Source organism: Piliocolobus tephrosceles, chromosome 1 (genome assembly GCF_002776525.5).
Source record: "Piliocolobus tephrosceles isolate RC106 chromosome 1, ASM277652v3, whole genome shotgun sequence".
Lineage (NCBI taxonomy): Eukaryota > Metazoa > Chordata > Mammalia > Primates > Cercopithecidae > Piliocolobus > Piliocolobus tephrosceles.
In genome coordinates, this window is record NC_045434.1 from 57296874 (window position 1) to 57312297 (window position 15424).

A 15424-nucleotide genomic window follows, 5' to 3' on the forward strand; every position below is an offset into this window, starting at 1 on the left:
AGTGGCTCACGCCTATAATCCCAGCACTTTGGGAGGCCAAGGTGGGCGGATCACAAGGTCAAGAAATTGAGACCATCCTGGCTAACACAGTGAAACCCCGTCTCTACTAAAAATACAAGAATTAGCCGGACGTGGTGGCAGGCGCCTGTAGTCCCAGCCACTCGGGAGGCTGAGGCAGGAGAATGGCATGAATCTGGGAGGCGGAGCTTGCAGTGAGCTGCAATCGCACCACTGCACCCCAGCCTGGACGACAGAGCGAGACTCCGTCTCAAAAAGAAAAGAAAAAAAAAGCTGTTTATAATAAAAATAATACAAAATTAGTAATCCTAAAATCCAAAGATATTCATAAATCATTCTCTGATGAATTTATTGGTCTGGTTTAAATTTTTGGGTTACTCTAGGTTGGCTTAAATATCTCAAGCCCTATCTACTCAATTTCACCTAAGGACCATATTTAGCTTACTTCAGTGCCAGAAGCCAGCTCTTTCAAGTCCTCAAGACAAATCACTTGAAAATATTACCATCTGTTACTGGTACTGGACAGAAATCAGCTTCTCTGTATTCTAAGATTTAATCTTATTCAATATATATTAAACATCCACTAATAATCACAGCTGCCATTTATTGAATGCCCACCCACTGTAATATGTGCTTTATATGCACTATCTCTAATCCTCATAACAACTCTGCAACATAACCATCATCAGTTCCATGTTGTCAATCATAGTGGTCATAGCAGAAGTGGCAGGAGCAGCAGCTGCTCTATACATAGGACCTCACTTAATCTTAATAATAAATCCCTGTAAAGTAGGTATATATTACTGTCTTCATTTTAGACGAGAAAATTGAAGGCTAGGGATGTAATGTCACTTGTACATGACCACACTGAGCATGGATTAGAACCCAGGACCCTGATATCAGAGCTTGTGACCTTTTTACTATGCTATACTATAGGGGATACAGACATGTTCCCTATGCTCAACGAGCTCATTTCTGTGTAAAAGATATGCTTTGTACTTCATTCAAGATAATGCTTGCTATGTATTAGCAATTTCTTACCATAGCTTAGAGGTTATCATATGACCAATAAAGCAGAAATAATGGGGGAAAGCTGCTATAAAATCGTTTCATCTCTTTGAGGAAAATCATAAATGAGTTTAAAATAAGCCAAGTCAAAAACAATGCCATAGGCCTAAAACGATTTAGAAACCCGAATGGATTCTGATCTGCAGCTGAAGGCAATGAAGTTTAAGAAAACAAAAAACAATTAGCTTAAACAGAAGGATGCTACTCTTTCATATACAATGGAGAGGTGATATGGCATAGCAGTTAAAATCAGGAGCTTTGGAGTCACCTAGACTTGGATTTGAGTACCGGCTATTCCTCATATCAGCTCTGTGACTTTCGACAAGTCACTCAACCTCTCTAAATTCTCAGTTTCTTCATCTGTAAAATGAGGGTAATGACAGTATCTACTTCATAGGTTTGTAGTGTGTACTACGTGAGATAAGGCTTAGTAAGCATATAATAAATGCTCTTAGTAACAATGATGCTTCTGCTGACAGATAAATACTATTGACCCTTACATCCGAAAAATCTCCAGCTCCATCCACCAAAGTTCTAAACCCAAATATACACCTGGATGTCCCCTGAGAATCTCAAATTCTTCATGTTCAAAATTAAACTCCTCTTAAACGCTCCATTTCAGGCAACATGACTTTCCTCTAGTCAGTCACCCAATTTAAAACCAGGAGTCATCCTAGCACCCTTCACACCTTCAGCCCCACAACCAGTCTCCTCTGCATTCTATTGATTCTGCATCCTGAATATGTATAAAACTCCACTTTCCTCTTCACTACATTTAAAATCCTTCTGTCTAGCCTCAGTTCAGATTTTTGTCAACTGCTCCTGCCTCTACTTTCCTCAATTCCTGGTCTTTCAGGACAGGGGGTATTTTGTATTCATCTCTGCTTTCTCAGGGCATGGCAGACAGTAGTCATCAAAGAAATACTTGCTTAAAAACCAAACCAAACTAGGAGGCTAAATTGGCTCCAAGGCCTTTCCAAGATACCATTTTGCCTCTCTATAATCTAAGTATCTGAGGTCTATGCAGAACTAGTTTTTCCTTAAAAAGCATCTGTTATTCACCGTGGACGACTTTTATGTTTTGAGTTAATAAGCAACATTTGTCACATATAGAAGTTGTCTATCACCATGATTTATTCTTTTGTGGAGTTCATACTAGTTTACTGCATTTAAAATTCTGTACCTTACAAGAAAATATCATAGAATATACCAAGTTCTTGAGAAAGGGTAATTTTTTTTTTTATTTTTTAATTTTTTTTTGAGACGGAGTCTTGCTCTATCACCCAGGCTAGAGTGCAGCAGAGCGATCTCGGCTCAGTGCAAGCTCCACCTCCCGGTTTCACAGCATTCTCCTGCCTCAGCCTCCCATGTAGCTGGGAGTACAGGTGCCTGCCACCATGCCCGGCTAATTTTTTGTATTTTTCGTAGAGACCAGGTTTCACCACGTTAGCCAGGATGGTCTCAATCTCCTGACATTGTGATCCACCCACCTCGGCCTCCCAAAGTGCTGGGATTACAGGCGTGAGCCACGGCACCCGGCCAGAGAAAGGGTAATTTAAAAGTAATTAAATACTGTTCCTTTTTACGGAAAATTTAATTTATGCTACTCTAAGTTGCTCTTAAGACTTACATGATGAAACACTGAAAATCTGGTTTCTCTTCTGACTAATAAACAATTTAATGCCGTAACTGCTGTAATTTGACCCATAACATATTATTCCTCTTATAGTTCTGGGTTTCCTATCCAGACATCTATCATGACAATGGTTCTTTTAAAATAAGGAAATAATGTATATGATATACAATTTACACACACGCGTGCGCACACGTAGAGCAAGAAAACCACTAACAAAAATGTCTTTACCTCCTTCTAGAAAGTGAAGAAACTGGTGCATCTGTAATGTCGGGTTCCCATTCATCTTCAGGATCACAAAAGACATCTTCATCTCTGTTACTACCATTACTCTAAGAAAAATATAATATATAGTTTCAGTTAATTTGGGGTGGAAAAAATGTTTAGTAACTAAGAAAAAAAAGATTAAATCCTTTGTTACATTTAAACCATAAAATTAGCAAGATTATATATTATCTGATAAGTCTAAAAAATCATTCCTGATCAAATTAACAATCAATCACACGATGATACGGATGATATTAAAAGACATCTACTTTTAATAAAAACAATAGAAATCATTAAATAATTCAGGAATAATAAACTTGAGATTTATAAGAATAGTAAAAACATAAACAATAAAATCCTCAGGAGAGACACAAAAGAATAATCTGACAAAGTTAAGATGTAGTCACTTCCTGGTTAAATATCTTGATCAGGATTATAGTCTATATTTTACATATTTAAAGTAATAACAATTACAGTTCTAGGAAAATGCTACATAGAACTTGATTCAGAAACAGTATAATTATACAGAAAAATAAGTAAAAAATTACAATGAATGGTTAAAAGTAGGAGGTAAGTTAAAGCTAGGTTAATTCAACCACTAGGTTTTAAAGTATATATCAAGGCAAGAATAATCAAATGACCTCCATGCATTTTTGTTGTTCTAAAAACACAAGCAATTCATATTAATTGTAGAAAAGTTAGAAATTATTAATACATATAAACACAAAGAAAAAAATTAAAACCATTCATAAACCCATCATTTTCACATAAACATTGTCAATGCTTTGGTATGATTGCTTTCAGCCTTTTTGGATTTTCTATTATGAATATACTTCGCATTTATGACATAAACCCTACTTCTTCACAGTGTAAGAATTCTCTTTTTTTCTTTTGTAGGGAGAAGGCTGGTATAGAACTCCTGGGCTCAAGTGATCCTCTCATCTCAGCCTCCCAAAGTGCTGGGATTACAGGGCAACCTTGACCTTCCGGACTCAAGTAATCCTCTAACCTCAGCCTTCCAAGCAGCTGGGACTCCAGGCACGCACCACCACATCTGTCTAATTTTTAGATTTTTGGTAAAGGAGACAGGGTCGGCCGGGTGTGGTGGCTCATCTCTATAATTCCAGCATTCTGGGAGGCCGAGGCAGGCGGATCACCTGAGGTCAGGAGTTTGAGATCAGCATGGCCAACATGGTAAAATCCTGACTCTACTAAAAATACAAAAAAATAAAAATAAAATTAGCTGGGTATGGTGGCACATAAGCCAGATACTCAGGAAGCCGAGGAACAAGAATTGCTTGAACCTGGGAGGCGAAGGTTACAGTGAACCAAGATTGTGCCACTGCACTACAACCTTGGCGACAGAGCGAAACTCTGTCTCAAAACAAACAAACAAATAAGCAAACAAAACAAAAACTACGTTACCCAGGCTGTTCTTGAATTCCTGGGCTCAAGTGATCCTGCACCCTTGGCCTCCACCGTGCCCGACCCTGCTAACATTTCTTTTAGGATTTTTGTAGCTGTGTTCATATTAAGATTAGTTTGTAGGCCAGGCACAGTGGCTCATGTCTGTAATCCCAGCACTTTGGGAGGCCGAGGCGAGTGGATCACAATGTCAAGAGATTGAGACCATCCTGGCCAACATGGTGAAACCTCATCTCTACTAAAAATCTAAAAATTAGCTGGGTATGGTGGCGCACAACTGTAGTCCCAGCTACTAGGAAGGCTGAAGCAGGAGAATCGCTTGAACCCAGGAGACAGAGGTTGCAGTGAGCTGAACTCGCGCCACTGCACTCCAGCCTGGCGATGGAGTGAGACTCCGTCTCAAAAACAAACAAACAAACAAAAAAGATTGGTTGGTAATTATCTTCTGAGTCATCTTTTCAGTTTTTGTGGTTTTTATTTTGTTTTTAATCAGTTATTCTAGCATAAGATAAACTGTGACACTTTCTATTTATTGCTATGTTCTAGAATAGTTTAAACAGAATAAGATTTATCTGTTCTTTGGCAGTTTAAAAGAGCTTAATCATAAGAGTGTCTGAGACTAGCACCTTCTTTTCCTACACTTTTTTTTTTTTGAGGCCAGTTTGTTAACAAACGTTTCAAATTATTGCATGGTTATTCACCTATGAAGTCAAATTTCATAATTTATCTTTTTTCTAAAAAGTCTTTGTAGGAAATTGTCAAATTTATTAGCATAAAGTTTTATAGTAACATAATTTTTAAATGTTTTCTTTATGTTTACTTAAATGCCACTTCTCATTTCTAAAATCATATTTATCTTTTCAAAGAACAGGAGCTTATATTTATTAATTCCTAATTAATTAATTATTGCTTTTATCTCATAATGATTCCTTTCATTGCTTTCCTTTGTTTTATTTTGTTTTTATTTTCATTTTTCCATTAAACAATTGAAGTGTTAGGCTACAATTTGGCAGCATCCTCTAAGTTTTTCCATATGATAACTTCATTACTATAATGATCTAAATAGTATATAGTTCCATATGGAGTTACATTATTTAAAGGTAGTATATTTTACAAATAGTAGCAATGCAACAATTTAATACATGCTGCAACTATTTTAGGGATAATTTTATGGATAATTAGATAATATGAACTTTAAACTTTAAATTCATACCTCTCATAAAACACCGTAATAAATTCTATGTGATTCAAAGACGTGAACTTTTTTTTTAATTAAAAGAAAATGCAGGGGTTGTACAATGTTTAAGTAAGACCTCTGGAATAATGGATTCAAATTTACCAAATTAAAAATGCCTGTATAACAAAATGAAACCACCAAAAAATGATATAATTAGGAAAAAAAAGGGCATGATAAATATAAAGGCTTATCAAAATATGTAAATAACTTTTAGAGCTATATTAATTTCCTACATTTCATTTAACAAAAAATTCAAAGAGCATGAACACATACTTTACCCATAAAGAAAAAACAGTGAAATCCCAAGTCCCTAGATTTACTAGTTATTAAAATACAGGTTGCGGCCGGACGCGGGGGCTCACGCCTATAATCCCAGCACTTTGGGAGGCTGAGGCGGGCAGATCACAAGGTCAGGAGATCGAGACCATCCTGGCTAAGACAGTAAAACCCCATCTCTACTAAAAATACAAAAAAAAAAAAAAAAAAAAAAATTAGCTGGGCGTGGTGGCAGGCAGCTATAGTCCCAGCTACTTGGGAGACTGAGGCAGGAGAATGGCATGAACCCGGGAGGCGAAGCTCGTATTGAGCTGAGATTGCACCACTGCACTCCAGCCTGGGGGCAGAATGAGACTGCGTCTCAAAAAAAAACATACAGGTTGCGCACAATGGCTCATGCCTGTAATCCCAACACTTTGGGAGGCTAAGGTGAAAGGATTGCTTGAGGCCAGGAGTTCAAGACCAGCCTGGGCAACACAGCAAGACTCTGTCTCTATTAAAAAATAATAATAAGGCCAGGTGCAGTGGCTCACGCCTGTAATCCCAGCACTTTGGAAGGCCAAGGCGGGTGGATCACCTGAGGTCAGGAGTTCAAGACCAGCCTGGCCAACATGGCGAAACCCTGTCTCTATTAAAAAAAATACAAAAATTAGCTGGGGCTGGTGGCAGGCACCTGTAATTCCAGCTATTCAGGAGGCTGCGGCAAGAGAATCGCTTGAACCTGGGAGGCAGAGGTTGTAGTGAGCTGAGATCTCACCATTGCACTATAGCCTATGTGACAAGAGCAAACTCCATTAAAAAAAATATATATATATATATATTTTGAAATATATACACACACATATATATGTGTAAAATGCAAACTGGTAACATTGGTAAATGGCAATATTTCTGGCAAGCAATTTGTCGGTGAGCATCAGAGTATAATAAAAAGTTCATATTTTTAGTTTCATTTTGGAAAATAAAATATGAGAAAATAAGATATTAAAAACTATTATGTACAGAGATTTTTTAGTTGTGACCACAACAGGCAGCAGGCAGCTGGAAGCACTCAAAGCACAGCAACGGAGAAATGTAAATATGCAAAAAGGTACATTAGGCTTAGGAAGATCATTTCAAACGATGTAATATGATTTATGTCTATCAAATTTCTTCTTTCCTTAAGCTTAAATGTAAAATTTTTTAAATATACAATTATGACAATAGATTCCACTATTAAATTTCTGTATTGTACCTATAACTGTATTAAAACAATCCAATAAAACTCCATTTAAATGTAAAAATAAATATATATAATTGTTAATACTGGTTGGTTTAGGTAATTGACAGATTGCCTTTTGTTTTCCAAATTTTCTATACAGAGAATATGTCACTTTTATATATATATTTCACCAAAAGTAGGTGCTTGAACTTTTATACTTTTTTATTTTAAAAAGTTTATAGAGATTTTAATAATATTCCAAACCTCATAAAGTTCTTTCATTGCTGCAAGTTTAGATTCAAACTTTTCCAGACTCCAGAATGTTGAGATTCCTAGTTTCAGGTTACGAACCCGAATAGAAGTGTCAGAACTACTTTTATCTGATACATCATGTCTGAAATAAAAACAAACAAAAAAAGCTTATCATGAAACATACATACCCATTTATACTAAGTTTTCTGGGGTAGATAATTTCCCTAAAAATTCCATCCACTGATTAAGTCTTTCCACAGTTAAGTACTTTTATTATAGTAATAATCATATAAGTATATAACATAAAAATTTTCAAAAGTCAAAAATTTCTAATAAGGTATGTTCCTTTTGAACAATGAAATACTGATACATTTTCAACTCAAAAGAAAATTAGCAAATTACTAAAACAACTAACATTATTTTATTTATAAATACACTAGTATGTTAATTGTTGAAATCTCTCTTACTCCAGAATGACCTCTGAAACAGTAAAGTCTCACTGTGGATTCTGATACCAGCTCTTTCCTACAGCTGTAGAATGGACTTTAGAGAAACTAAATGATAGCCGGGCACGGTGGGTCACACCTATAATCCCAGCACTCTGGTAGGCCAAGGCAGGTGGATCACGAGGTCAGGAGTTTGAGACCAGCCTGGCCAACATGGTGAAATCCCATCTCTACCAAATACAAAAATTAGCTGGGTGTGGTGGCACACGCCTGTAATCCCAGCTACTCGGGAGGCTGAGGCAGGAGAACTGCTTGAACCCAGGAGGTGGAGGTTGCAGTGAGCCCAGATTGTGCCACTGCACTCCAGCCTGGGCAACAGAGCAAGACTCTGTCTCAGAAAAAAAAAAAAAAGAGAGAGAGAGAAACTAAATGATATAAAGGCCAACTTGTTTAAAACATTTATAATCAGGATAATTAATTACTTACCTGCCAAAAATATAGTATGTTTTCAATTTGCTGCTGATAGCATTGGCTTCCTGAATCATCATTGAGAGTTTCATAGAGCTCCAAGTTGTCTGCACTAATACAAAGCACACAGAAAAGATTCAAAATACATACATGGGCACTAACATATATCATTAAGCAAAACAATTCCTTAAAAAAATTACTGATTGTAAATTAATGGTTTTAACTCTATATTGTGGAAGGATAATGATATTTGAGTAATTTAGTGAAATAAAACATTTTTCCTGTAAAATGAGGTCTTTTGCCTGTGGAAAGATTTAAGAAAATTGAAGTTGATGTAAAAAAGATAAGCCAAAGACAATGCTTTACTTTCTAATATCTAGAAAATAATTTTTTTCTAATGTCTTTTTTATTTCTTCCTCATATCTAAATTCTTTCAAATATTGGGTATTCTATAGCCTTACTTATATAGAAACATGTCCTTTTGTATTTTGTCTAAAAATTAAAAAATATATATGTGTGTGTGTATGTCAAGACATTAAAATAAAAAAGGAAAATAATTTAGTGCATAATTTCACTTTCTTTTTTTTTTTTTTTTTTTTTGAGTCAGGGTCTCACTGTGTTGCCCCGGCTATAGTACAGTGGCTGGATCATGGCTCACTGCAACCTTGACCTCCCCAGGCTCAAGTGATCCTCTCATCTCAGCCTTCCAAGTAACTGGAACTACAAGTGCATGCCACCACACCCAGCTAACTTTTTTATATTTTGTAGAGATGGGGTTTCGCCATGTTGCTCAGGCTGGTCTTTGAACTCCTGGGCTTAAGCAATCTGCCTGCTAGCAATCTGCCTGCCTTAGCCTTCCAAAGTGCTGGGATTACAGGCATGAGCCACCACAGCCAGCTCCTAATTTGGATTTAAGATTCGGACTGGGCACAGTAGCTCATGTCTATAATCCCTACATTTTGGGAGGCTGAGGCAGGAAGATCACTTGAAGGCCAGAATTTCAAGGCCTGCCTGGGCAATATAGCGACACCCTATCTCTAGAAAATAAAATAAATTAGCCAGGCAAGGTAGCATGCACCCGTAGTCCTACCTACTGGGGAGCCTGAGACAAGAGGATCACTAGAGCCCAGGAGTTTGAGGTTGTAGTGAGCTATGATGGCACCCTGCACCCCAGCCTGTGTGACAGAGCAAGACTTTGTCTCAAAGAAAAAAAAAAAAAAAAGATTTTACCATGAATATTTTCTATATTGTTCAGGCAAACTTATAACCAATACTCTACTAAAAATAGCTTTTTGGAGGGATAAACTCATTATTCACAAGAATTAAAAAATCAAGTAATCATTATAAGGCACTATCTAGACCCTCAGAAGAAAAAAAGTATTTATTTCTGGCAATAGACACAAAGAGTATTGGCTGGGTGAAGTGGCTCACACCTATAATCCCAGCATTTTGGAAGACCAAGGCAGGTGGATCACCTGAGGTCAGGAGTTTGAAACTAGCCTGGCCAACATGGTGAAACACCGTTTCTACTAAAAATACAAAAATTAGCCAGGCGTGGTGGTGCATGCCTGTAGTCCCAGCTACTCGGGAGGTTGAGGCAGGAGAATTGTTTGAACCTGGGAGGCAGACGTTGCACTGAGCTGAGATTGCGCTACTGCACTCCAATGCACTCCAGCCTGGGGGACAGAACAAGACTCTGTCTCAGGGGAAAAAAAAAAAAAAAAGTGTTAATATTTTAAAAGTTATTTTAAAGAAGTTATAGAAAGTACACAACATACCTACCAAGTATTCTTGCTAAAAAACTGAACCTGAATTTGATAGGCCTGTAGATCTAACTACCACTTTCTAGGGAACACTGGAACAGAGAAGCCTGTTAAGCAATACCAGGGAGACACAATCAGCAAAATCCAGAATCCAAAAAATCTCTACAGGACAAATCATCTGATTTCTTCAACAAATTATTAGATGAAAGAGAAGAGTGAATTTACAGATTAAAACTTAAACGGCACATCTACCAAACACAACGTGTAGATCATATTGGTATCCTGATTCAAACAAATCAAGTTTTTTTTTAAAAGGATGAAACAATCCAGGAAATATGAATATGGAGTAAATATGTGATGTGTAAGAAATTATTATTAATATAGTTATCATGGCAATACTTAAAAAAGTGACAGAGAAAGAGAGAGAGGGAGAGCAAAAAGAGAATCCTTATCTAATTTAGAGATACACAGTGAATTGTGTACACCTTAAATGATATGATGTCTGGGATTTGCTTCAAAATAGTCCAGGAAAGCAGTGAGTTTGAGGATAGTGGCAACAAGATTGAACATGTGTTGATAATCATTGAAGTTGGATAAATATATAAAGGCTTACTGCAGCAATCGCTACTTTTACAGTTTAAAATTTTCCATAATAAAAAAAGATTATATTAAAAATATGCTGTGTTTTACACAGAAATGTACCCAAAAAAAGTGCAATCAAAAGTCTCCCAGGACTTGGCTAGGCATGGTGGCTGACACGTGTAATCCCAGCACTTTGGGAAGCCAAGGCAGGCAGATCATCTGAGGTCAGAAGTTTGAGGCCAGCCTGGCCAACATGGTGAAACCCTGTCTTTACTAAAAATACAAAAATTAGCTGGGCATGGTGATTCATGCCTGTAATCCCAGCTACTCAGAAGCTGAGGCAGGAGAATCGCTTGAGCCTGGGAGGCAGAGGGTGCAGTGAGCAGAGATCACACCACTGCATTCCAGTCTGGGCAAAATCCCAGCACTTTGGGAGGCTAAGGTGGGCGGACCATGAGGTAAGGAGGTAGAGACCATCCTGGTCAACATGGTGAAACCCCGTCTCTACTAAAAATACAAAAACTGTACTCCCAGCTACTTCGGAGGCTGAGGCAGGAGAATCGCTTCAACCTGGGAGGTGGACGTTGCAGTGAGCCGAGATTGCGCCACCATACTCCAGCCTGCCAACACAGCAAGACTCTGTCTCAAAAACAAAAAGGTCTCACAGGACTTAATGGCTTCACTGGTGAAATCTACCAAACAATTAAAGAAGAATTAATGCTAATCCTTCTCAAACTCTTCCAAAAAGCTGAAGAGGAACATTTCCGATTCCTTTTGCAAGGCCAGCATTACCCTGATACGAAAGCCAGACAAAGACACTACAAGAAAAGAAAACTACAGGCCAATATCCCTGATAAACATAGATCCAAAAACCTTCAATAAAATACTAGCAAACCAAATTCAACAGCACATTAAAAGCACACCATGATCAAGTGGGGTTTATCACTGGGATGCAAGGATGGTTTAACATATACAAATCAATAAATGTGATATACCACATTAACAGAATAAGGATAAAAATCATATGATCATTTCAATAGGTGCAAAAAAGCATTTGACAAACTACAACATCCTTTTATGATACTGTCAACAAATTAGATATAGAAGAATGTACCTCAACATAATAAAGGCTATATATGACAAGCCCACACCTAACATCTTCAATGGCAAATAGCTGAAAGCTTTTCCTTTAAGATCAGGCACATGATAAGGATGCCTACTCTTACCACTTCTATTCAACATAGTGCTGCAAGTCCTAACAAAACCAGTTGGGTAAGAAAAAGAAATAAAATATATCCAAACTGAGAAGGAAGAAGTAAATTGTTTGTTTACAGATGACATGACCTTATATATTAGAAAACTTTAACACCACCAAAAGTGAAATAAGCCAGACATAGAAAGATAAATACTATATGATCTCACTTATATGTGGAATCTAAAAATGTTGAACTCATAGGCACAGAGAGTAGAATGATGGTTACCAGGAAATATAGGATAGGGGAATGGGAAGATGTTTGTCAAAGGGTACAAAGTTTCAGTTATACAGGATCAATACACTCTGGAGGTCTAATGTACAGAAAGTTGCCTAGAATTAATAATATGATATTATATATTTGAAATAAAAGAGTATATCCTAAGTGTCCTCATGACAAAAAAAAAAAAAACTAGGTGAGATGATAAATATGCTAACTAGCTTGATTATGGTAATCATTTTGCAATATATGTAAAAACATCACGTTGTACATCTTAAATATACATAATTTTTATTTGTTAATTACACCTCAGTAAAGCTAGAAAAAAAATCTCTTAAGAAAAAAATGTCTAAGTGAAAAAGAAAACAAAGTAATCCATGATGAAGCACAACTATTAACAGATATAAAACAAGGATTAAGAATTAAAGTAAGATTTTTTTTTTAAACATGCTGCACATTGAAATTTTGCTTACTATTTGCTCCGTTGCAGTACTACTAATGAATTGCCAGACTGGGTGGCTTATAATCAACAGCTATTTATTGCTCACAGTTCAGGAGGCTAGACGTCTGAGATCAGGGTTCCAGCATCGGCCAGGTTCTGGTGAGGGCCCTGTTCTGGGCTGTAGGCTACCATCTTCACGCTATGCCCTCACTTGGTGGAAGAGGTGAGGGGACTCTCTGCAATTTCTTTCACAGGGGGAATAATTCTATCTATGAGGGATCTATCCTCATGACTTACTTACCTACCAAAGGCCCCCACTTCCTAACACCACTGCCTTGGAGGTTATGAATTCAATATATTAATTTTGGGGGAACACAAACATTCAGTCAAAAGCACTGATATAATAAATATTCTAAAAGCCGAATATTCAAAAACAACCATTCATACAAATTTATTTAGATCCAGAAAAGTCAACTAGAATAAAATATTTTGAATACATAAAGGCAACTAATGGTAACATTTTAGTAATTATATTACATATAACATGCATAACTTTAGAAAATATTTGCTAAAATCAGCACATACTCACTTGTAAAAGTTTTATCCCTATTACTCCGATTCTGCTGTAGAATTTGTACTTCTTTAGCAATTTTTTGCTTTTCAGTTTCTAAAGCTTCCAGAATTCTTGCATGGCGAATGCTGTGGTCTTCTAAAGCCTAATTGATATTCATTCATACAGACCCACATGTGAGAATATGCAAACAGAGAAATTATAACACCACATTGAGATGATGGATATGCTAATTTGCTTCACTATAGTAACCATTTTACAATTTATATACCCCATAACATTGTATAACTTAAATATACACAATAAAACCTATTTAAAAAAAAACAGATTGATAATGATAACACACTACAGTAAACCTCATTTTATAGTACATGTTTTATTAAGTTTATATAGTTTACATGTTTTATGTGTTTTATTAAACACGAAAAGCTTTTAAAAATGATTTATAAAATTTCCTTATAAAATAATTTTCCCCACAACAGTATCATTAGGAATTTTTGATGACATAAATTAATCTTTTTTCTTCCCATTGATAGAAGTTAAAAAAAACTAGAAAAAAAGAGGAAAAGAAGTCATTATATCAAAAAGACTCCTGCATGTGTATACTTATCACAGCACAATTCACAATTGCAAAGACATGGAATCAACCTAAGTGTCCATCAACCAATGAATGGATCAAGAAAATATGGGTAGAATACTACCCAGCAGTAAAAAAATGAAATACCTTTTGCAGCAACTTGAATGGAACTGGAGGCAATAATTCTAAGTGAAGTAACTCAGGAATTGAAAACCAAATATCAGCATGGTCTCACTTATAAGTGAGAGCTAAGCTATGGGCATGCAAAGGCATATAGAGTGGTATAATGCAGCAGTCCCCAACCTCTCTGGCACCACAGACTGGTTTCATGGAAGACAATTTTTCCACAGACAGGGGCGCAGGGGTTGGTTTCAGGATGAAATGGTTCCAGCTCAGATCATCAGGTATTAGATTCTCATAAGGAGCGTGCAACCTAAATTGTGAACTGTGTGTACTCCTGGTACAATGTACATTGAAGATTCAGAAAGAAGGAGGGTGGGAGAGGACAAGGAATGAAAAACTACCTACTGGGTACAGTGTAAGCTACTCAGGTGACAGGTGCACTAAATCCTAGACTTCACCACTATATAATTCATCCACGAAACCAAAATCTATTTGTACTTCTAAAGCTATTGAAATAAAAATAAATTAAAAATAAGAAAACCCAAAAAAGGCAGAAAAAAAAGAAGAAAGGACAAACTGTTAAAAAAAAAAAAAAAAAGCTATATCCAAGAACACTTGACTAAATAAATAAGTTAAATTTAAAAGATACAAGAAATCTAGCTAAGCACAAATAAGCATTATAATCCCAGTAATAATAATTGTTTTCCAAGATTTAAACAGTTCTATTTTCTTCTCCTAAAACTCTCTAAGGTGGTTCACTAGTCACTTTGTGTCCGGGAGCTGACTAGTAGATCTGTAATAACCGTATTATGGTACCAATACTTTGCAATTACTAGGAGTATTTTCTTTTTTTTTTTTTTTTTTTTTTTTTTTGAGACGGAGTCTCACTCTGTCCACCAGGCTGGAGTGCAGTGGCGCGATCTCGGCTCACTGCAAGCTCCCCCTCCTGGGTTCACGCCATTCTCCTGCCTCAGCCTCCCTAGTAGCTGGGACTACAGGTGCCCGCCACCGCGCCCGGCTAATTTTTTGTATTTTTAGTAGAGACGGGGTTTCACCGTGGTCTCAATCTCCTGACCTTGTGATCCGCCCGCCTTGGCCTCCCAAAGTGCTGGGATTACAGGCGTGAGCCACCGCGCCCGGCTGACTAGGAGTATTTTCTTCCACCCCCAACTCCCACCCTGGTTTCCCCGACCCCACAAACTTGGAAAAAAGAGAAATAAAATTGCCATTTGAGAGAGTAAAACCTTAAGATTAAGATATAAGGAATCAAAACAGAGCTTGCAAACTTTAGTGTTCATCAGAACATCCCACAGGGCTTCTTAAAATAGGTTCTGTGCCCCACTCTCAGTTTCTGCTTTAGTAGTTCTGGAGTGCGGCCTAAAACTTTGCATTTCTTTTTTTTTTTTTTTTTTTGAGACAGAGTCTTGCTCTGTCACCAGTCTGGAGTGCAGTGGCATGATCTCGGCTCATTGCAATCCCGCCTCCTGGGTTCAAGAGATTCTCCTACCTCAGCCTCCTGAGTAGCTGGGATTACAGGCGTGCGCCACCATGCCCAGCTAATTTTTGTATTTTTAGTAGAGACAGGGTTTCACCATGTTGGCCA

General features: G+C 37.1%; 1 protein-coding gene across 2 annotated transcripts in view; it reads right to left on the reverse strand.

Moving 5' to 3' along the window:
* KIF14 (kinesin family member 14) overlaps positions 1-15424 on the reverse strand; it is a 66919-nt gene that overhangs the window by 21710 nt on the left and 29785 nt on the right. For both annotated transcript variants that reach the window (XM_023224763.1, XM_023224762.1), the window contains 4 exons: positions 13140-13266; positions 8310-8403; positions 7390-7519; positions 2951-3051 (listed from right to left, as the gene is read on the reverse strand). In XM_023224763.1, the coding sequence (XP_023080531.1) occupies positions 2951-3051; positions 7390-7519; positions 8310-8403; positions 13140-13266 (452 nt within the window). The remainder of the gene's footprint in view (positions 1-2950; positions 3052-7389; positions 7520-8309; positions 8404-13139; positions 13267-15424) is intronic.